At 38.7% G+C, this 25,401-nt stretch overlaps 1 protein-coding gene across 19 annotated transcripts in view; it reads left to right on the top strand.

The window, feature by feature from the left end:
• The window catches only part of celf2 (cugbp, Elav-like family member 2), a 327,757-nt gene that overhangs the window by 46,649 nt on the left and 255,707 nt on the right, over positions 1-25,401 (top strand). For all 19 annotated transcript variants that reach the window (XM_059325582.1, XM_059325586.1, XM_059325584.1 and 16 more), the window contains exon 2: positions 22,145-22,180. In XM_059325582.1, the coding sequence (XP_059181565.1) occupies positions 22,145-22,180 (36 nt within the window). The remainder of the gene's footprint in view (positions 1-22,144; positions 22,181-25,401) is intronic.

The following is a 25,401-nucleotide window of genomic DNA, read 5'->3' as shown; positions in this document are numbered from 1 at the left end:
TTCGATTAGTCATTTCTGAGTACACTCTATTAGCGGGGAAATTGTGCATTTGGAAGTCAGAATGGAGAGTTTGATCGCGTTGCTTACCTGGAAAAAAGACAAAGTGGGAGAGACTGAAGGGGGAGACGGAGTCAGGGAGAGAGATGGAGTAATGAGCCTGAGGGATGAGTTGGAAGAGAAATGGTCTGGTCTGCTTTGAGTGGCTCTGTAATGCAGACTGAAGCCCAGTGAGAGTGGAAAGATAAATTGGTCTGTTAATAAAACCATAATCTACTAATAAAATCAAATGGATTCACTAATTGCTCCGTACATCACAAGTGATGCAACTGAAACAAGACCAATAATTATTACATACTTTATTCTATGCTATATAAAATGTTCAGTTTTATGGCTTAGCTGCAGCACTTGTCATGATTAGCGCTATAAAGTGACAACTAAATATTACAAATCTATAGGGCCATGCACCGAACTAGTTCCTGTTAACGTTCTATCAGTGCCACAATTTAGTATCATCTGCACCTTCAGTGGCGGTTCTAGACCAGTTTTACTGAGGGGGCCAGTGTTTAATCAGAGGGGCCCATTAAAAAAACGGCAATGATTATATTTAGGCATTTAAACCTTTATTTTAGCTCATATAAAAATCTAATTTAAGTATATTTGGAAGATACAAATACACTGATTGAAACAATGAGACTTACCAACGATAATTATTTTTGCACGACGATGACATTTCTCATTTTTGTACACAATTACTTTTTTATTTTATTTTGAAAGTGCAGTATAGTGAGAATTATCTTTTTTTAATATATATACACAAGCTTTTATTGCACAAGCAAACTATTATACAATGGACACATTCTGGGTTCCTTTTGTGCACAATAAGATATTGTTCAACAACAAAAAATAGGTAAGAATTCTTCCGTCGTTCATTGTTATAAATTGTGTAGAACCGCCACTGTGCAAGTTGATGAGAGAGGAACATAGAGAGAGAAAGACGACGTCAGCCCTAGCTGCTCCAAGTCCCAGTGAGTCAGGGCAATGGCGAGCTGAAAGTGGTCACAAGTGTGAGTCCACTTTCCAAAACTCAACACTAGCGACACCAGATTAATTTCAGAAGAGTGTGGTGAAAAGTTCTAGTGTGTGTCACTGTACATGAGACAACTTTACTGCCATTTTCTTCACTTTCAGCTGCTCTGAGCTCAGCCAATTCAAACACATTATGGTTCTCTTATGTGTACATAACATGTAAACATGTGGATCCCACTTCAACCAGGCTCCCTGCATGCATCAGAGCGTGCATGTTGCATCTTATAAGTTGCTTTCTTTATTTATGGGAAATGGCACCTTGGGACCCTTTACTCCCGACACTCTTGCAAAGCTTGCTGCAATATTTTTAACGCAGTAGTAATGTCTAGACGTGCTATTCAGCAGTCTGTTGGCTGTCAAAGACTTTTAAAAAAAGGGGCAATCATCAGTACCTAGGGCTGGGCAATAATGCAATACAATAATTTGTCGTCTTTCATTGGCACCATATCGTGATAAAAACAAATATCGTTATACAAAATTGCATTGTCTAATTTGATAATGTCAAGCACTAAGGCTGGGCGATATGACACTATATATAAACCTTAATATAAAAATGCTTGTTGTACATATTTTTCTTTAGTTTTTGTATCACAATGTCAAAAACCGGAGGCTAAATTGCATTGCGGCAAGGTTTACATCATTTCGATTATGATTTATGTTCTGATTCTTGCAGGTGAGCGAAACATAGAGGTGCTGTTTTATTTAAAACTGAATACTGAGCACCCAAAGAGAGGCTTTACCATGTAGTTATTTCATATAGACGATTGATTAACCAAATAACCAGAAAACATGCTATATTGTGAAATATGTTGTCTATGAGATATGAAATTACCTTTATGGAGATAGAACATTTTGGCCATATCGCCCAGCCCTATCAGCACCTACCATTTCCTCTAACACATTCCAGTTATTTAGATCTGTTTCGTAAGCAAATGCTGGGAATAGGCTCCAGTTGCAATACTATTGAAACCTTAACAGGAAGTGACTTCTGTGAAGAGAAGTCACAGGATATATAATACATTAGAGTACATTAGGTGTATTATACAGAGCTTATCTGGATACTCAAAGACTGATACTGATGCAATAATGATGTAATAAAGTATATGATGGCCCTTAACACATAAAACCAACCATATAAAACATTGGAAACACTGGAGAATACAGACTTATCAAACACTTTGAGTCACTTCATTTCTTATTAAATTAGTAGTCAGAACTGACAGATTTTTGGTTCCATTAATTAAACGAAGACAATTAAAAGTCAAGGTTGCATAAGACCTTTGCTGTGACTGTATTTGAGTGGCTGTTTTTCAATGTGAAGCACATGCTAACTGGATTATAAAATATAGTCTTTGATCTGAAACATCAAATGATAGATGTTTTATGAAACTAAGGGCTCTTTAACAACCCGAACCCATTTGGTTTCGTGAAATTAACACTTTTGGTCTCGTTTTGTATTCATTAGCTTTTACATTGCAGAAATGTAAGAGGACCAAATAAAATAAAAAGATTTGAAGAGGGCCGTGTACGAAGGTGGAGGGCTAGAAATATACTCGTGCTATTATTTCTTATTGTCATTAGGTAAAAATACAGTGTGAAAGGGTCAAAATTATGAAACCAAACATTTTTTATATCCATATAACGTTATAAATAACTTTATTGACAACTTGCTGTGGATACGCATTGCTCTGCCTCTCTCCTGATAATGGGTAATAAATCAAGTGAGAAGTTTTCTCATTTTGTATTGAAATTAATGGAACAAAATGCTTCTGCAGCTGCCGTCAGTGCCCCCTGCTGGCGTTTTTGGTAAAAATGCAGGCTTTACCCTTTGATGCACAAAATGGGTCTAAAGTGACCCGACAGAGTTTTTATGTTCTGTTTCTTTGAAATAAATTATTTTCATCATTCAGTATTCCAGGTTTTCCTCAATTAGTTTGTTTTTGATCATCATACATCCTAATTTTAAGTTTTCCTTTATTCATTTTTTAATAAAATCACTTTTTGTGTCACTACTCTTCTAATGCACAACATTTTTTAGCTTAGTAGCTTGCTAAGCTAACTACATAGCTAACTCCTTGGCTAAGTATTTAGCTAAGTAGCTTGCTAAGCTAACTACTTAGCTAACTCCTTGGCTAAGTATTTAGCTCAGTAGCTTGCTAAGCTAACTACTTAGCTAACTCCTTGGCTAAGTATTTAGCTCAGTAGCTTGCTAAGCTAACTACTTAGCTAACTTCTTGGCTAAGTAGTTGCAAGCTATTTAGCCAAGTAGTTAGCTATGTAATAATACAAAAACTTTTTTCTTCATAAAGTATGAGACGCAAAATGGAAATATTGATCTGTTGTTATCAAAAACAAGATATTTAAAGAGTACTTGGAATATTCAATCATAAAATAAGTTGATTTCAAAAGATAGAGCACAGAAACACACAGCAGCAATAAATAAAATGGGTAATGAATGAGGGTCATTTTTGACCCATGTTGTGCATTAGAAGGAGGGTCAATATGTTGTGCATCAAAGGGTTAAGGCACTTCCTGGTTTGCCTCCCTGCTCAGACCTGGAGGTTGCCGCCTGGACACACCTGGGTGATACCGGGCCCCTGGTGCTCCACCGTGGTCCCCCTCCTGCCAGCTGGAAACGAGGCCTTTATGTTCCAGTTCTGTGCTCTACATTGTGAACTAGTTTCTGAAACTGTTTGACTAATTGGTTTTATGGAGTGTGACTTGACCTGAGTGTGGGGCTCTAAAGGCTCCTCTTCATGTCAATGTATGGACATATATATATTCATGTGTGTACGCGTGTCTCTCACTGTGTTTTCATGTGTCGCGGCCCCGGCTGCATATGGATGAGCTAACACGGGGGCAATCTGCGCTTCAAGGCTCACGTGCACGGCGACGCACGTCCACTCCTTTCACAATACTGAAATACAGATGCAATAGAGCATATCACAAGTGAACTTACTGAAACTATGCATTATAGATCAACACACTCTTTCTCCGCCGCTCCTCGCAAACACACACATGTACACATTTTCCTTCTTTCCTCATTTCAATGAATCTCCACGCACGCTCACACGCCACATCACAAATGATGGGATTTAAACATCAACAGTATGAAATATTCATGTGTCAGTGCCAGCCGCTCGAGCAGAACTACCACCAAGGGGGATTTGCCTTCAGATCTGAGGATACTACTGCATTCATCCCTCTCTCTCTATCCTAACTCCCTCTCTCTCAATCCTAACTCCCTCTCTCTCTCTCCCTGTTGTGTTGCAGCATCCGGAGCCGTTGTCGCCGTGTTGTGTACCCGTGTGTTCCTGAGTATTGTTCTAGTTTTCTATGATATCGCCTTTCCACTCTCAAGTGTTGTTATGTCGGAGGGGGGGCGAGAGCGACACCCTTTTACTCGCCCGTCTTTATTCTTCACTCGACACGAGAGGCGGGCGAGAGAGTCAGAGAGAGAGAGAAAAATCAGACACAGACGAGAGAATTTGGAGTTCAGGACGGGCTGGTCAAAGTGGATCTCAGAGCTCTGTACTTTGTGCTAAGACGCGCTTTATGAAGACATTTATCTTATCTTGCGCTCCACTATTACCACTACTTATAATAATAATCTAATCTTTTAGAGCACTTCTTGAAAGCCAAGCTACAAAGTGCTTCATACAAGGCAACAAATTAAATTCTGATTAAAGCAAAAAATGAAACACTGCTAGGTAAAATAGAAGGAAATGAAGAAAATGGATAAAGTCGTGTCAAACAGAATCAAGTAAAAAGACATCTCTATAGATGTTTTTATGAACTAATTTTACTAATTTCATGAGCATAATTTACTCAGCATCAATAAGGGAGCCCCCAGTACATATATTAAAGGAAATGAGGGCTCATTTTGCCAGTTTGCTTCCTTAATGTGATGTAATTCCTCTTAAACTTGATTTTAGTGTGTAATCATACTGTAAGTAAGTTATTTTACAGATAACTTCATATGCAATAGTTCTTCTACATCTTCTGTATTAAAAAAATGATCTGTAGAATAACTTAGAGTTGTTTACTGTTAATTGATGGTGTTTGGCAGCTATTGCTTATTTAATTTAAAGTTTTTTACCAATTTTACCAATTACAGTAAACAACTTTTAGTTATTTTATAGATCAGAAAATATAGAATTTTGTTAGTTTTTTTATTTTAATATGACAATTTTGCAACAAGACTTTTTACTATTAAAAAATAATTAAATTACATATTCTTTTATAATTCCTTTTTTTACATTTTCTTTAAATACAATTTAAAATTGTACTGTAATAGAACAGAAAGTTGCCTTAATTTAAATTCAACAATATGATGTGTATTTTTTTTGTTTTTTTTTACATAAAAATCACTGTAATTTAACATTCAAAACCATTAAGCAACAGAATAATATTGTAAAAAATAATCTATTATATCCCGTTATATTAATTTACAGATTTCTACTTCCAATTTTGTGACATTTGCACATAATGTAGAAAAAAAACAAGAAAAACCATGTAAAATAATACTTATGATGTATTTTTTTGTATTTTCACATAAAATATGACTGTAATTTAACATGCAAAACCATAAAGCAACATTGTCCCATTATATTAACCTACAGATTTTTAACTTCCATTTTATGAAAAACGAGAAAAAACATGTAAAATAATACTTCAAAGGTGGGCTTGGCTTCAGCCCCCCGGCAACCCGAGTTCTGGATAAGCGGCTTCGGATAATGAGTGAATGAAAGAGAAGGGTGTGATTATGTTAACGGTTAGATTTTACGTTTAGCACGCCCAGTATGGCATCACCATTAAAGAATCACTGCTTTTCAGGAGGTTAAAGTGTTTATTTCACAGGCAGAAAATTACATACCTTTCACCCTGTTCAATGTGATGTCACAGCAGGTGTTGATCGCTAATGGCAACCATCTGGAGTGGACTAAAAGTTATTGGAAAAACCTTCTTCTTGCAGTTTAAACAGGGTAATTGGGGGATAGTCTCACTTTATACAATTATAAAATGCTAAATGCTCTTGCTCAGAGTAGCGATGACTAATAGTTATAATCTTGTACATATGTAAACTAATACTAAGCCATGCCCATGGGGTTAAAATCTTAATAATCCAGAGTCTTGCAGAGGAAATTAGAACAGCCAACACTGCGGGAAAGAAAGTGTAAAACAGCAGCACAAGGTTTTAAAAGTTTGAAGAGTTGTCGACAGGAACTTGGAGAGTAAAACACGGTAGAAGATGTGAAGGGGGAAAAAAGTTTGTGCGAGTGTTAGATTGCTCAGTGAAAGCGAGTGTGATGGAGTATGCGGAGATACAAAGAGCGCCAATGGGGCGACTGGAGAGTCAGATATGGGCCCAGTGGTCATCGTTCCTCCCGAGATTCATCCCTTTTTCCATTTAAAAGATGTGATTACACCGCAACAAAGCGCACACACACTTTCACACGCGCGCGCTGCCGGCAGTGTTGATCCAATTTAGGAGGTTAGAAGGGAGGGATAAGGAGATAGAGGGAGCACAGAGGGGAGCGGAGGGGTGAAAGGCAGCCATGTAAGAGATGCAACCAAGGAGAGGAGGAGAGCATTCCCTCTCTCTCTCTCTCTCTCTCTCTCTCTCTCTCTCTCTCTCTCTCTCGTTTGTCATTCTGTCGGCGCCGTATGCAGATGAGGAGCTAATATGATATCTCTGCTGAGCTGATGGATGTTTAAAATGATATGGCAACCCTGAGCAGCCTCGCTGCATGCTGCCTGCCAGGGATGGTGTTAGTGTGTGTGTGTGTGTGTTTAGGAATGTGGTAGTGTGTGTGTGTGTGTGTGTGTGTGTGTGACAGGGAAGATTATATCCAAATCATTGTAGCAATGACATCTACTTTCAAACTTTCAGCATCTTCTGTTCTGTTAGTTGCTCTTTCGTCTTACCTCACTTGACTTCTTTGACTTTTTTAGCCATGTTGCAGAGATTCTGCAATTGATAAATAGGAATTTTAGCATAAAGTAATGGCACATTTCCAATGCAATTTTTTGGTACCACCTTGGTCCAGGTTCCAAGTGAGCTGAGCCAATTCTAGGTGGAGTTAAAACACTCCAAACCACTGATTCATCTTTTTGGCCAACGTGAACCTTGCTGGTGCTGGTTCTCAGTGTGTTCAGCTTGCAAACCGTCTCTGAACCTGTTTGCTTTTCCTTTAAACTCACAAATTCCATCACTGAAAACGTCCGGAAACGTCTCTGCTCTTCACAAGCTTAATAATAACAATGTTGGACTACATCGTCTCTCTATAAATGTTGCTTCTGGCTTTGCAAACCCAAATAAACACCTTAACAAGACTGGTAGGACACATTTGTTCTGCTTGTCTTGATCACTATGTATAGCAATTACGTTCTTATTGAAACTGAAAGTAAGATGTTGGTTTTAGTCTTTGTTGTAGGCTCGCCCGTTTAAATCATATTGCAGATAAACAAATAAAATAAAATGAATGATACACATTTTAGGTGGTCTTGTTGGTCATTAAAACTCCGCCCCCAGCCCCTGACGTAAGCAGTTAATGGTTAATAACCAACAGAGAATTGGTGCCTGAAAGCCGGATCTTTGGCTTTCTAAAGGCGAGGAACTGGTTCTAGATTAGGCACCGGCTGCGAACTGGCTTTGGTGGGAAAGGGGTATGATTGGTCAGAGAGAATCCTGCACAAATCGCCATGTTTGACTAGCCAAGCTACCGTCAAAAGTGCCACCAACTTTTTGTTTCCATTGCTCGGCGTAGATTCTGTTGTTTTTTTTCCTACAAACTTATTTTATACAAAGATTTTTGCAAGATACTGAACCCCGAAGTGCTCCCGATGCTGCGTTCATCGGTGTGTGAATAAATTTCCAATGGTGGCAGGTGGCACCAGTGTGCCCTGGTAGCCTCGGCCACCAGTATGAATGTGTGAATGAGCTTAGTGTGTAGTGTAAAGTGCTTTTTATAAAAGCTCTATATAAGTGCAATCCATTTACCATTTACCATTGCCAAAGATCTGAAAAAATAGTGTCTTTCCAACACTCCCCCACCTGCAGCCATAGCTGCCAATTTAAAGGATCCAGGGTGTGTTGCTTTGAAGATGATGTCACTCCAGTTTGGCGCTGTTGTCGCCATGGTTATCAGCTGAGACTCCAGCTTTTACTAAGGGGGAACTATAAAGTGTGAAACACGAAAAAGGGAAAAGTAGTGATACCAAAAAAGTGAGTTGAGTCAAGTGGAGCAGAGACAGACTAAGGCCCAAGTTATAATAAACTGTAATGATTCAATGCACTAATTCTACCTGAACTAATTCCAACTACTGATGCTTTATCAAATATTAATTAACCAATTAATCATTGAGTCAGAAAAAACATCAGAACATGTTCCCACCATGGGCTTCCAGAACCTCCAAATGGTGACTCCTGTCCAACCAGCACTTTGAAACCCAAAGATATGAAAAATAAAAAGATATAAAACATCAAAGACAGGAAATCATCACATTGGAGAAGTTTTAACCAATTAATACAACAAAGGTAGCAGCACCTCTAAAGCTCGCTCGCTAACTAATATACTGTTTATATAAAAACTGGAGTGTGTGTGGGACTATTTTACGATTTATGTTCATTTTAAATACTCTTCAGCACTATAAATAACCATAATTTGTCTTGCTGGGTCTGTGTAGATCAATATTCAATCAAACTACATAAAATCCATCTCAGGGAAAAGGTCAGTGATAGTTGCTGGCCGATACAAGACTTTTAAAGGAAAGAAATCACTAATTTGAGATAAATTATCGTTTTTCATCTACAACAGTAAGTGGCTCAGTGTGTGTTAGTGTGTGTGCAGTTTTTCCACATTGTCATGGTGGTAATGAGCAGTGGGGGTGGCGGCGAGGAGGGAGGGGGGAGGAGGGGGGGCAGGACTGATTGGATTCTCCACAGACTTCATTAGTTAAAACAAAGCCAGTTGTCCATTTGGGCTCTTTCACAGCCTAATTGATATTGATTTACTGATTTGCTCAAGGGTGATTTAAAAGCATGTTTGGTGTTATCGTCAATGCTGCTTTTCCTCTCTCTCTCTTTCTCTCTCTCTCTCTCTCTCTTTCTCTCTTTCTCTCTCTGAAGGAATCCATCCTTCTAGTAACAAAAAAAAAAAACTTGAGGAGGATTTTGCGTTCTGATGAAGTGTGTTTTCCTCCTTAAGTTGATTTTTCTCTCTTCAAATCACACTTAACAACCGTGGGTCTTTACACTCCCTCTCCTCCCACTCTGTCATTTCATCACCATCACATTATTTTATGACATAATGAGGAAAAAAAAAAAAGAAAAAGGAGAGAGAGGGGAGATAATTCCCGTTTCTACCTAATTCCCCTCCAAGATAAGGGGCTTGTCACGGCTCTGAATTAGTCAGGGTTATCTCTCTCTTTTTTTTTTTTTTTTGTCATAGTCGTCGTGGACTCCTCGGCTGCTGATAGATCGTCACCGTGCCCATAACTGGATAATGATAGTTATCATAAATGGTTAGCGGTTGGCTAAGTGAAGCATTGAGATCAATGGCAGTGGTGTTAGCGTTAGAATGAAGGAGGCCTTTTATCATGTTGATGGATGGCAGGCCTGTCTTTAATGTGACATGTTATGATCATATCAATTTGTCCTCAGTTCTCATCGACATCACTTTATTGCCTCTCCGTCTCTCACAGTCCATCACCCCGCACTGTAAATTCAGACTTGAAATGGCAGCGTGCCACAACGCTCCATAAACCGGCCATTCCTCTTCCTCCTCTCCTTCTTTCTTTCTTTAATCCACCTGATATTCACTCTATTTTGATACCTCTCTTACTCTATTTACTGTCCTCCTCCCCTCGCTCCTTGACAGGCATCGGCAGACAGCCTGAGCGAAAGAGTGAAGGAATCAGACTGGGATTAAAATGTAATATCAGACTATTAAAGAGATTAGTGGTTAAGATTCCTCCGTCTGAGCTACCTCCCAATCTGATGAACTGGCATTCATGATATTGATTTATTCCCCGGCTGCTTTTATCGGCCCACGTTCACACGGGCGGCGATAGATCTGATATGGTGGCCTTTTATGAGGCACCTTGTCACCGTGGGGACTTGGCGCTAAGTAAGCACGAACCGGCTGCCAGGAGTGATTGTTTGGGGAAGTGAAGTTTATTCATCAAACGGGTAGTTTTGAAAGAGCAGCAACAAGAGGGCGGATAAGGACGTGACTGACTGATTTTCCTTTCTCAAGTGGACCAAAGCAAAAGGACCTGATATTGAACCTGCTAATGAAAGCTTCAGATGGAACAACGTGGCGACAAAAGAGCCTTAATTATTTTCAATTATGACAAACCATCATTTCAGCTCAATTATGTTGCACATCCGTCAAGGCTAAAGCAGCAGTAGGACAGGATGCAGCTTCCCTATTAGTCTCATTTGGAGCACTCAAATATTTACATGTTTTTCACATCCATTTGTTTTCACCTGATCCTGACTGGAGGCCATTCATCTATTTATCCATCCATCCATCTATCATCTATCAACTATCCACACATCCATCATCCATCCATCCTACCATCTATCATCCATATATTTATCCATCCATCCATCCATCTATCATCTATCCTTTAATCTATATATCCATCCATCCATCCATCCATCCATCCATCTATCCTTTAATCTATATATCCATCCATCCATCCACACATCCATCACCCATCCATGCATCCATCCATCCATCCATCCATCCATCCATCCATCCATCTATCCTTTAATCTATATATCCATCCATCCATCCATCCATCCATCTATCCTTTATTCTATATATCCATCCATCCATCCATCCATCCATCCATCCATCCATCCATCTATCCTTTAATCTATATATCCATCCATCCATCCATCCATCCATCCACACATCCATCACCCATCCATGCATCCATCTATCCATCTCTCCTTTAATCTATATATCCATCCATCCATCCATCCATCCATCCATCCATCCATCCATCCATCCATCCATCCATCCATCTATCCTTTAATCTATATATCCATCCATCCATCCATCCATCCATCCATCCATCTATCCTTTAATCTATATATCCATCCATCCATCCATCTATTCTTTAATCTATATATCCATCCATCCATGCATCCATCCATCCATCCATCCAGTTTGTCAATACCACCCACAACGACTCATATTACAGTTCATAGTTGTAAAAAAAAAGCTGCAGTTTCTGTGAATTTAGGCTACAAAACCACTGACCAATGTTTAGGGCAAAAAACTTCCTGGTTAGGTGTTATAAAAGAGTTTAAACAGTGAATAAATGTATGTAAATGCTGGTATCGAAGTAGTTATGAGGGTGACGTAAGCAACGAAAGTTAAGTAAAGAACATAAGTTATATAAAAAAAGTTTATTTTCACCTGTTCTCCTGGGTGAAAGTCCACCATTGTTTCTAATTGGCTTCGAGGTGCCTTAAAGTCAAGTTTTTCATAAAACAGACAACATTTTCAGGCACAGGCTCATTTGCTCGTCTTATTAGAGTTTATCTTGTCACAGTCTGTAACTCAGCCACATTCCCTTCTCCACAGGCTTCAGACTTCTCTTTCATCCTTTACCTTTCCTCATCCCTCCACCGGGTTCATTCTGACTCTCATCCTCTCCCCGTCAGCTGACTGCTCCACCCATCTACACACCTCACACATACATACACATACTTAATCAGCCTTTCAGAACATAAACCAGCCCAAAAAGTCATCAATCCAGACTCATGTCTTTTGTGAAAATCACTTTTAATAACTCTTGAAACCTGCATAAACCTGCATAAACACAAAATATGAACATTTTGTGATTTCACCTCGCTTGTAAATGTGTGCAGCTCCATTATCTTTGACTACAGGAACTACTAAACTGGAAAAACACAGCTGAAATGTGTCCAGAAATCTTCTTTTACAGCCTCAATGCCATCTGTAAGAGTGAATTCATTTAAAAATGGTTTATATGTAGACTCAACACACCTCTTTTCCCCCCCTGAAATATCCACACATATATACAAGCACTTATAAATACAAAGTACACACACTTTCACACACACTCACACACACATATGCATCTATAGCATTTACATACAATTCCCCCATTGGACAGTTTGTCTGTCTGTCTGTCTGTCTGTCTGCTGATTTGCATTAGTTATGATTACATAACTTATGATTAAAAACATTAGCAAGTCAGCATCTTGCTACCAGCAAGCAAGTGCAGCAACACAAGACAAAGCAAGCCAGCTAATATATGTGTAGCCACACAATAACCCCCCTCCTACCTATTAACTATCAGAAATCAATGTTAACAACAACTGGTGGTGTAAATATCTACTCTTTATTTTTTTGATCATTTACCTTATTTTCTGTTTAAGTTGTTCTGTAAATAAAAATAAAGTTGTACCTCAAAAGTGGTGGGCCAAAAAAAAGGTTTATATGAATGAAAAGAAGAGCAAAACAGCAGCTAAACTCACAACCAACTGCTGTGTTGGATATCCGTCCCCCTAGCCCTAGTCTCCCATCCAACGTCCCCTCTATCCCGTCTCCTCCAACCTTCGTCCTCCTCCCTTGTTCACTTTGCACGATGTTATCATGCAGCCACCCGGTAATAGCCTCGCTCTGGGCTCCACACACACTGCCATTGTATCTGTTGCCCCAATCAAAAACCTTAATGCATCTCAATTTAACCACTGTTCCAACACACATGCACACACACACACACACACACACACACACACACACACACACACAGACACACACACACTCTCTCTGCACTCCCCCTGTCCCTCTCTACTCTGTCTAACAAACACACATGCAGGTTATTGTGTTGTGAGCAGTGGCGGGTCGGGGAGGGCGGCATCAGTAATGCGTGACGCGTGCCTCCATAACGCCGGCCTCATTTGCATGTGTGAGGAGGTCTGGGCTAATGGAGCTGATCTGTTGCGCTGTTATTAAATGGGGAAAGAGAAGGGGAGGCGGGTGGAGTGGGTGGAGTGGGTGGAGGGGGATTTATTATTAAAGAGGAGGAGGAGGGAGAGACAAAAAGAGGGGAGGTCTTCTCTCCTCTCCCCAGAGGCATGATGGATGATTCAGGAGTCTCTCCTCCACTGAGTTTAACTTGTACAATTTGCAGTGGTCACACAGCAACACACACACGTGCACGTGTGTGTAAGTGTGTGTGCGAGCGGCCTGCGTACCCTTTGAATATCACGAGGTAAATGAGGCCGAACACACTACTACCACTTCTCCCTTTTGTTCACCCTGCACCACTCGGCTTGTTTCTCTCGCTGCATTTAAATGTCCTCAATATGTCACACATGCATGCATGAACGCATGCATCCACGCTTACACGCGCGTGCACCCGCTCGTGCACGCACGCACACGGTAAATGGAGCCTGTTAAGGTGCTTGTTTGAGGCCCTTTTTATGGCGCACACATGCACAGTTTTACTGCTGCATATTACACTGTAATGGCCGTTTCCCAGCAATTCCTGCGTCTCACTGTAGAGCAGTTCCATTTGAGTCGCTGATTGAATAGACTGTAAAATAATGTTTTATTGTTGCATTGATTTTGTGTAGTTTCCACACTGAAATTAACAATCCTGATGTTTATGTTTCGTTATGAAAGGCCCATGCTGCATTAGCATGTGTTAACCAATGAGAACGTGGCTGTAGAAGGTTTTGTTGGTTTCTCATTGATTGTGAATGGAAGAGCTTGAATTTTTGTGATTGATTTTAAAGGTGACAGCATTTTAACCCTCTGAAATAGTTTTTTCATGCATCTTTATGGGAACAGCACAATCGTGAAAAGAAGTAGGGAGAACTCCAAAATGTCTCTCACGCATATATTACAGCTTTTATATCATAAATCAGTAAAAAAAAAAAAAATAGAATCTTTATAGTTAAGTGCACATGTGTAACTAAGTTTTGGGAGGAATTGGGCTCTCATGCAACATGTTATATCCACTTTTTTCATTTTTAGAAGTTGTACTCACAACCTCTCTTGTCCTCTCCCCTCTGCTCTGTGTAAACCAGCAGTTCGGCTAACGATTTGCAAAAAATTTGTTTAATTTTTGTCACCTGACTGTTGGTTTTAGCTGAGTCATTCAAGGCTTTCCAGTTGCTTGGAGAAGTGCAAAATTTGATGTTTTTTACACAATGTAGTCAGTGCAAATGGTTTATTTTTTAGCATAATTTCGAACAAGGCATGTAAAATAAGGGGTTTTGACAAAATATCACTATTAGATTTGGTTATTTTTTCCTGATTGAAGCATTTTCACACATAAATTGTTGAAAAATCATCAGAAATTTAAAAAATCTAATGATATTTGTTGTTTTACAGTTTGTGGCAATGCTAAATGCTGTATTTTTGTTGTTTTTTAAAGAAAAGACGCCAACTACTCTTGTCCTTTCTCCTCTGCTCTGTGTAAACCAGCAGTTTGGCTAAGGATTTGCAAAAAATGTAGTCAGTGCAAATAGTTTATTTTTTAGCACAATTTCGAACGAGGCATGTAAAATAAGGGATTTTGACAAAATATCACTATTAGATTTGGTATTTTTTTCCTGATTGAAGCATTTTTCACACATAAGTTGTTGTAACAGTTCGTGTCTATGCTAAATGCTGTAATTTTTGTCGTTTTTTAAAGAAAGCATGCCTTTTAATCGAGATGTTGCTGAGGGTCGGAGCTTATTTCCGGCCTTCAGATTGATTTCAAGTGTGATATTCCTTTATGAATAAAAAACCTTTTAATATTAACAGTTCCAGACACACAAATACATGTGAGTCAGAGCTTTTATGAACTACTGAGTCACTCTCAGTTGCGTCTTTGGTGATACACCAGCAGACACGGTGAATGCAGCATCAGTCAGAGGATGATTAATGAAATGGCAGCTCGCTGGTGTCGCTCAGGTCTCCATTTCATCCAATCCTCATCCGCCTTCAGCACTTTGGCACGGCCGGCTACGAGACTCATCCTCCAATGGGAGAGTTTAGATCCATCTGGAGGCGGGCCAGCAGCCCACATCTGACATCATCTTAAGAGCTGGCACAGCGTGCCAAAGTGACACTGGCTGTCTTATACACACACACACACACACACACACACACACACACACACCTGCGATGGAGATAAGATAAAGACGGAGACAGAAGTGGGAAGTCTTGGTGGGGTGTGAAAGTCAAGTGTGTGAATGTATTTATCGGTTTTTAAAGATGTGCGTGCCTGGATGTGTTGATTGGTCGGGGATTGTGGGTTCGGTATGTGAAGCGGCTTGTGTGTGTGTGTGTGTGTGTGTGTGTGTGTGTGTGTGTGTGTGTGTGAGGCAGGTGAGAAGGAGAGAAGTGTTTGAAACTGAAAGTGTTAGAATGACACAAACGGGCCGCAGAGGGACGGTGGAGGAGAGGAAAACAGTTTGCAGGAGGAAGAAAGACTGAGACTGAGACGTTCTCACGGCCTTTTGGATGAATAAATATCAAAATAAACTGTTTATTAATCAGTTAGTTCATTAAAGCAGCTTTTCTCTGTGTTATAGAATAAAAAAAATAATATATTTTATTTAATATATGCTATTTAGACAAAAATAAGCAAAGTGGAGAACCCACAATTTGAGTAAAATTGAACCATAGTGAAAATAAAATTAATTTATTGTAGTATTTTACAAGGTTTGTGCTGTTTTTTCTATATTAAGTGCAAATGCCATAATTATTACAAATATTAACCAGAAAATGGACTTCTGTAATCTGTAATTTAATATATTGAACATTATGTATTTTTTAAATCATATTATTCAAATGCTTAATAATCTGATGTAAACATTTTTTTTTAAAAATACAATAAATTGTTGAATGTAAAATTAAGCTAAATTTCTGTTTTGTTACAGTAAAATTTTTAATTAAATGTAAAAAAAAAAGGTAAAAAAATAAAGAAAAGTTTCTCCACACTTACCATCATATTACTCCTCAGATATATATTTTTTAAAATACAGATATTTACAAAACATAATCTGTATTTTTTAAATAAATCACCTGTAAAATAATCAGTTATTTGACGGTAAGTGTTGCCTGACTTTGCCATTTCTTGTTTTCTGACAGAATGTGCAGTACATTAAAGAGCTTCTCTGTCTCTAAATGAGTTTGTTTCTGCAGCTCAACTGGAAATTTGGATCCATTGCACATTGCAGACAAGATGCATGTTTCAGCTTTTTGCAGTAACCAGGTTACTGCAGCATGTGAACTCATTCTCTGATTTCTTCCTGTAACCTCATTTTTCCCAGTAACCTGGTTCCTCGTGTCACTGATAATGAGAGAAAAAAAACAATTCCCACAAGGGTTAAACAGGGTAAAGGAGAGACAGAGTGGGAAATCGCTTTAAAAGTTGCATTATGGGAATGCTCTCAGTGTTTGTGACAGCTGGCTCCTAGTGTCTCCCTTCATGTAGTACTAATACACACTGTGTGTATACGTGTGTGTCCAAGTATGCCCGTGGTACTCGCGGGGTCCCGCCACCTGCTCCGGCTTCGCGGTGGCTCTGGCACCGTCGCCCCGAGGACTCCCTCTCGTTTCAGCTTCGTTTTACGTCTCCGCCAGGCCTGCAGCGGCGCCGCTGCGCCTGCAGGAGTTTGTGCTCGAGGTTCGTAGCGTGGCGCCAAAAATCTGTCTGTCGTGAAGCAGAAGTCTGGCTGCTTTCCACCTGGACGCCGTCTCCCCATCTGCTTCCATCCCCGTGATCAATTCTGACCCAATTCCTGTCGGCAGAGCAACAAGGGCCGATTGATACACTGTGAAAAAAAGAAAAAGATAAAAAATAGCTACTCAATACAATTGAGGCAACAGATTGTACGCAATATTATTAACCCTTTATCAGGCGAAGAACTATATTTGGTAACTTCAGGTAATATTTCGAGAAATAAGTTGCAAATTTACTAGATTAAAGTGGCAAATCTACAAGAAAAAAAGTTGCAGATATAAGAGAATTAAAGTGGGGAAAAAGCAACTTTTTTCTCTCAGATTCACCACTTTAAATCTCATAAATCTGTGCATTTTTTTCTTGTAGATTTGCCACTTTAATCTCGTAAACTTTTTTCTCAAAATATTATTTTCGTATGTTTTTTTTTTACACATTCTGGCAGTATGTAATATCTTCCAATATTCTCTAGGATTGGAATTTGGAATTTGCAAGTATTTCAATGAGTGTCCTATTAAGGGTTAATTAAATCCAACTATGTTACAAGTTGAGTTAATAACAACTTAACAGGGAGTCCATCCATCCACCCATTCTCGTCCGCTTATCCGGGGCCGGGTCGCGGGGGCAGCAGGCTAAGCAGGGCATAACAGGGAGTGCCTGTCAATTAAAAACAGACTATTTCTATTGTGTTGGATTCATTCAAAAATTCTCTTGATTTAGAATTACAGACACATAAAGATTATATTTAATGTGATCAAAATAAGTAGATTCTATCTCAAACATTTTTATATTAAAATAACTTAAACGACTGCCTCAAAATCAAGGACGCATTGATATTTAATACATTTTATCAAATATATTAAGTCAAATGAAATGACTACAGAATAATTCATTACAGCGTACTTTAGCAATCAGACCAAAAAAAAAAAAAAATCTCAAAAATTAAGGCAAATTTCTGTTTTCTTACAGTAAAATTTTTAATTAAATGTAATCTTTTTTTAAATGGTAAAAAAAAAAAGTTGGTCAACACTTACCATCATATTACTCCTCAGATATATATTTTTATATTTTTTGAATACAGATATTTATACAATATTTTCTTTATTTTTAAATAAATTACCTGTAAAATAGTCAGTTATTTGACAGTACATGTTGCCTGATTTTTTACTATTTTTTGTTTTTTATAGTGCAGCTTCTCTGTCTCTAAATGAGTTTGTTTCTGCAGCTCAACTGGAACAAAATCATAATTTGACATGCTAACTGTGGTGGAGCAGCTAATAAGATTCTGGTCAGAGGAAAATGTTGACAGGATATTGTCCAGACCCAAAGTGGTTTTTCTTGTGCAATAATAAAGTTACCGCAGTAATTTGGAATTTAAAAAAAGGCTTTTCAAGACAAACAAAGCGTCCTGTAAAAAGCATGTTTCTCTCAAATGTCAACTTGTTATGAACTGAGACAAACAGCCTTGTTTTAAGCCGTGTACCAGTGCATTTTTGAGGTAATCCAATTGGATTTTAAAGGGTACTGAGACATGGGAGTAAACATTTGTCGACACGCCAAAGTCACTGTAATGTTGTTCTGTAGTCAAGCAAAACAATTTACATCAAACATCTTAAGCAGATGCTCAAGATGCATTATCAAATTAGCTTTTCTGAGGTAATCCACTCTTTCAAAGGGCTTTATTGGCTAAAAGGGAGGAGAATGTTCTAACCCAATAAAGGAGCATTTAATCTGTCGTCAGTTTAACTTTATTAGAGGAAATGGACAAAGACTGCTAGAGCAGAGATAGCCAGGGGAGACTGGACAGACAGAGAGAGTAAAAATATAATAATGAAATGAAATTCCCACGGTCACAATAGAGGCCACACTGGTTGACTGACAGGTCATCTCTGGGAACAGCAGCGCAAAAATAAACCACTCTAATTAGTGTTGATAGTAGTAGATATAGAGATTAAGTTTTCAAAACAAATCTGGAATATTTAAGTGAAGTTTTAAAAAGCTTTATGAATCCATATGCTCCAGTACAATTCCAATGTATTCACTGTTACTTCCTCTTGCAACACATTTTTTCAAAAAAGGTCAGAAAAAATACTTTGAAAAAGATGTTTTAACCCTTTTTTACCCCACCACCAGGATTTAAATGTATGTTTTCTTAAAGTAATTGGAAAAAAATGACCATTTATCATAGAAAGAAACTGTAAAAACAGGCATTTTAGTAGAAACTTGAACTTTTAGATGGTCCTTGAACATATCATAGGTTTTGAAAGTTTCCCTTAGAAAATATAACCAAAACAAAGCTTAAAATATTGATATTTCTGGCAGAATCTCTTTATTCTCCATGTGTCATTTTAAATAAAGTGTTTGCAATAACCAGATGGCAGATCTGAAAATCTGTTTACACAGAGCTGAGAGGAGAGGACAGGAGAGGCTGGAAACATGCAAATAGTTCAATATGTGTAGAATTTTCCCAGTGTTGCCTTCCACATTCTGCACAAAGACATTTTTGAGTTGTTCCTACTTCTAGCCATGATTGTGCTGATTCCATAGAGCGGCCAAACTTTTATATGGATGATATATTTTGCAGTGAAATTCAAGGACACTGAGTAAAATTTAAAAAGAGCAAAAAACTCCCTGAAACGGCTCGTTGGGGCTCAGAGGGTTAACTAAACACGAGTAAACGTCTTGGTTGTATGACTGTGTCTTTATTGTTTTCATACTGATAAAGTTACAATAGTTAAGTTTTACTTGGGTCTTTAAAACTGTTACATTAAAGCTGCAGTGAGTTAGTAAGTAATAAGAACGGTGCAGTTTAAACGTTTTGTTTTTATATATGTATATAGATTCCAAAATATGAGCGGCGGTGAGTGTAGAGTAGAGTTTTACAGTGTGTGTAGCAGCGTGTGTGTGTGTGTGTGTTCTCTGTGCATGTGTCTATGCGGTGTGTAAACCTGTGAGTGCGAGCAGTGTGTGTGTGTGTGTGAGTGTGTGTGTGTTTGATGTTCCATTTACCCTGTTTCATAATTCATGGCATTGGGAGAATGGACTGAAGCGGAGGTGGCTATCGTGTGTGTGTGTGTGTGTGTGTGTGTGTGTGTGAGAGGATAACAGGATGAGTGTTCTGTGGTCGGAGATGAAACAGACAAGAGTGTGTCTTTGAAATGCAAAGAGTGGCGATAGCGGTGATTGGCCACTGTGTTGAGGAGGAGCAAGGAGTTTTTTCTCAGCATTTCATCATAATACACACACACACACACACACACACACACATGCATGCATGCACACACACATGCACGCCCACACCCCCCCACACACACAGTGGTTATTAATGACAGCATTGTTAATTCATTATTATTTTATTTACCTCAGTGACATAAAACCCGGGCTAATTTGGTGCAGCTCTGAGCTCTGGAGGATTGTGTAAGTGTGTGTGTCTCTATGTGTCGGTTGAGTGTAATGCTGGCTCACACACACACACACACACACACACATACACACAGTGTCTAGTGGTGGGGCCTGGGGACCAATTTATTTACATGCAGTGGAAGAGGAACAGAGGATTGGAGGGAGGGATAAAACAAAAAGGGAAGAAGAGAGAAAGAGGAAACAGCAGGGAATTATGGAGAAAACCCAGTGGAACGAACAAGTTTCTCTACTGTTCCCAAGGACAGACAAGACCAATTTACTATTTAGATGGCTCACTGTGTGTGTGTGTGTGTGTGTGTTTGCCAGTGTCTTGATTTGTATCACATTCCCAGAAACGCAGCCTTCATCAGCGCCCAACTGTTTTACTTCCACTGTTAAAAAGAAGCCAAAGTTAAACCTGCAAAGCTCCTCTGCAGAGCCGTGTATTTCGTTTTTAAATGGGCAGATGCCAACAGGGCATCATCCACTAATGGTGCAATCGTAATCTGGAAAAATTTCAGTCGAGGCAGTTTCCAGAGAGTGTTTTCACCAGCCAGCCAGGAGAATATGTGTGCAGCAGGGTTTGTGTGGCTGCTGATGTTTGAATTTGACTTTCTGTGCTGCAATTTCGACATAAAGGAGACAAAGAGACCACTAGAAAGTCTGAGAAATATTTAAAAACAAGCACAAAGAAGTCTTGTGTCACTGGTTTATCCATAATAGATAGAAAAAGTTATTAGTGTGATGTTTGGCCAAAAAAATATCCCACAGAATATTCAGTCCCCTTTGAGAAGACAATAAACAGAATACATCATTCAGAGGTTTTGGCCAGAATTAACTTTGGATCGTTAAAAAACAGCTTGTACTGTGACGAATGTCTGACCACACACACACACACACACACACACACACATACACTGGTCCAGTTCTTTCTCTGCTAACTGACCACTTTTGACATTCCTTTATGTTTCTGGTTATTTGAGTTGAGTAGACTGACATACTTTGCTACATGGACATATGCATCTTGCTTCTTGAAGGCACCATTTTTTTAGTTTATGATGTTGGTTTGTAGTGGTTCGGTTGCCAGAAGTTGGGGCGGTTCAACTTGTCCTTTTGGTTTGTTACTAATTTTGGACATTTTGCAAAAATGGTAGAAGGTCTGGCAACACAATTTGAACACTTACTGTCAAATTACTGTAAATAACTATATAATTTATTTAAAACTGGATAACATACAGTAAAACAAGTATTTGAAAATGTTTATATCTGTATAATATTATAATATATATTATTTATCTGTATAATAACTGTATAATAACTGTATAATAACTACAATTTTTCTTTTACTTTCAATGACAAATTAGGGACTCTGTATAGTGACATAAAAACACGGTTTCAGACACAATCCTTAATCCTTAATTGTGGTTTCATTTTCAATGTGATATGTTTGGAAGAGATTGATAAATAAAGTTTAGAGAAGATATACACTTTATCTGTCAAGAATAAATCACATTGTCACAGTCATTTCATGGAAAACTTAATGGGCGACCGTATATATTTGTTACATGTGACTTTATTACATAATCTTGCTGCTTCTTCACAGTGTTTGTGTTCATATTAAAAACAGTACAAATTGTATCACAAAAATATCTCTATGACACAACTAGTCAATCATTGCCATGTGGGAGAGTGTTTGTGTGTTGGAGCAGATTTCTGACTGATACTGACAGCAGAGAGTCATCAGCGTAGAGTCGAAGAATCATGCTCTTTGTTAGTGGGAATGAGATGCTTAACTCTGTTTTTCACATTGAATATGATTGATTTTCTTCACTTTATGTTACTTGTTTGTAATTTTACTTTTAAATGTATGCTTTTTATGGTCATATTTCCTGTTTTAGTGAATTCTTTCCTTCTTGTCTTGCAGGCAGGACGCCAGCGACCTCTCCGGACCGATACAAAGGTACTGTTGTTCATCTTTTATTCTCTTTCTTCCTCTTCCCCTCTTCCCCCCTCGCTCCTTCTCTTCCCTTCGGCCTCGTCCTCAATGAGGCATGCAGTGTATCTCCAGGCTTCAGGCCAAACACTGACTACATCAACAGGCATTTTAGCTTCAACACTGGAGTGGTGTTGGCGCTGTTGTTGGGAGTGTGTGGGGCTGGGGGGGAGATGTCGGAAGATGAGACTGGGTGGCAGAGAGAGAGATGGAGGGAAAAAGAGAGAGAGAGAGAAAGGGGAAATTGGAAAGGAGAGATGTGACGCGGCTCAGATCTACGGCCGAGGAGGGTCATTAAACTAAACCCTTCGGCGACAGAGCGACAGATCAAGCAAAGGGAGGGGAGAAGAAGGTTTAAATAAGGGCCGAGCTTAAAATAGCAGCACCTATTTCTCATCTGAGGCAGAGTTAACAGGAAAAGGACGAATATCCTGCCCTGAAAACCATCAACGCACACCCATTTTCTTCCAGCGTGGAGGGAGATAGTGCAGGAGAAAAACAGAGCGGGAACACTTTTTTTTCGCCCGTTTGCACCATTTAACAGCATATGAATACTCGTAAAGTATTATAGTGCATCTCTAATGCTTTATGATGTGCATTATACTGTTGCAACACTCATTAAATATTAGTTAGTGTGAACTACAAGTCCAAGTGTTAATGAGCGGCTATCTACGCTACGAACGACTCATAAACATTTATAGGATCCATAATGCATCCGTAGCACGCTCATTAAGCATTATAATTAGTTTGTTTGGGGCTTTTTTTTGTTATTGGATGAACTGATGCTTTAAATAATTAACTAGTTCATATAAGGAAGAGATTATTTTGCTTTTCATACTGAGTGATAATGGCTTTTCTTGCTGTAACTGAGTAGGTTATTAAGATGTTGGATGAGTAGATTCTCTTACGTTTTCTGTTGTTTTTTGAGTTTTGTGTGCCAGTAAAGTAACATCTGTTTGAGAGGAGAATAAACTACATGGCAGCTAAGACATTGTACCAAATGGTACTTTAGTTGTGAGTTTGGAATATATAAATGTTTATGCATTATCATAAGGACACTCCCCCAAAAATGACTACACCATAAAAAACAAAATCATGAAAAAAAATGGTGAAAAGTCTGACAGGAAAAGTTGCTTACTGTCAAATAGTAGCAAGTTATTTTACATATAATTGGAAACAAATATGGATAATATACAGTTTATATCTGTATTTAATGAATAGATATCTGTTGAATAACTAATATATATTTATTAAGATTTCTTTTTACATTTTTCTACATTCAATTTAAAATATATCCCGAAAAAACGACTACACTGTAAAAAACGGATAATATATTTTAAAATATAGATATCTGTATAATAACTAATATATTTACCTTAATATTATTTGCCGTCAGATTTTTTACCAATTTTTAAGATTTATTTTACTTTTTTTTTTTTTTTTACATTAAATTGAAAATCTATAATAATTATTATTATTATTACATTATGATGTCACCTTCCATTTTATGGTAATATTTGTAATAAAATTAATTGACTTTTTTATGGCATTTTCACTAAATGTAGAAAAAAAAACCCTGAAAAATAATACAGTACATTTCTGGAAAATACCTGATTTAGTCTCAACATTTTAGAGTGTACATTCACTAACTATATTAATTGGAAAGTCACGCAACAGACATATTCATTTTGAATTATATTTCTTCAAAGCAGTCCTGTCTTTTTACAATCCATCTGCAAAAGAAAACCAGGATAAAGGTGACGTAATGTTCCCAGTGATGGATTATCGAAGTGGCTGCAAGCTGATTTTCATTCTGTCATGAAATGAACTGAAGCTAATGGTTAATGGTAAGAAATCCATTAAAAACCTTCCGTACATCTGAAAAAGACTCGGCAGTAATGTAAAGAATATGTGATTTTAATGAGCTGAATCCTTTTAAGTACTCTATCAACTTTAACTTTTTATTTATTGTCACTTTTATCGATTTTAATCACTAAATAAGCACTTTGAAAGGTGCGGGAAGGAAAGGTACCAAATGTTATTCTGCCTTGTCATTATCTCATAACGGCACTGAATCATAATTGATTTTTTTTTTTTTTTTTTAAATAAAGTCCCAGAATAGATATAGAGAGTGTAAAGCTCCAGCTGATGGTATTCACAGCAGGTAAATCAGCCCGAGATCAAAAACAAGATCCAGCACAGAACGAGACGCTGGCAGAGAAAAAGAAAAAGAAGAAGAAGAAGCAAAAAAACCCGGCAGGAAAAGAAAAAGACGATGACTGTGGCTGTGAATAATTAGGCAAAATAGTTTGCTTTTGTTTTTCTCTCTGATTGGAGAAAACAGGCGAGGCTGTGACTGGCGCATGAGCTCACACACACACACACACACACACACACACACACATACATACACATGCATACACGAACACACACCAACTATGTGTGATACACACTAATCTGCCACACAGCTGCGTCACTCCGAACCGTGTGTTTACTTCCTCTCTGCCTTCACCACTATCACTACCACCACCACCATCACCGCCACCGCCACCACCACGCCGCCAACCCCCCACAATCCCCTGCAAACACACACACACACACACACACACACACACATACACAATCACACAAAAGAGAACTGGGCGTATAATTTGATCCTGTGCTCTCTCCTCCTCTAATGAAGCTCTCTGGCGGTTTGACTGACACCCGGCTCGTTATTTAAGTGTCTGTTTTGGGCCAGGAGGAGGAAGAAGAGGAGCTGGGTGGAGGAGGAGGAGGTGGAGGAGGAGAGGGAGGAGGGGGGGGAGAGAGATAGTGGAAGTGGAAACGAGGGAGCTGAAAGGAGAGGATAGGGTTGGAATTTGAAGGATGTGGATGGATAAACGGAGGGCAGGAAACAAAAACAGGCTGGAGCGACAGAGTGGAGGAAAAAGAGAGCCGGGGGAGTCGTGGGGAGCAGAGATGATGGAGGCGGGGGAAGATGGAAGGAGGACAAAAAGAGGAGGACAACAGCAATCAAGAGCACAGAAGACAGTTTGGGAGGAGAAAAGAGTTGATGGCGGAAACAGGGTGATAAAGGGTGTGTGTATTTGTGCGTGCGAGTGTGTGTATAATTGCAGGTCTTTGTGCTGATAATGTTCTTTGAAGGCACACAGCTGATAATTAGCGAGCGTGGCTCCGCGGATGCC

The sequence above is a fragment of the Centropristis striata genome, chromosome 22, assembly GCF_030273125.1.
Source record: "Centropristis striata isolate RG_2023a ecotype Rhode Island chromosome 22, C.striata_1.0, whole genome shotgun sequence".
NCBI lineage: Eukaryota > Metazoa > Chordata > Actinopteri > Perciformes > Serranidae > Centropristis > Centropristis striata.
This window is presented reverse-complemented; position numbering and strand designations above follow the sequence as displayed.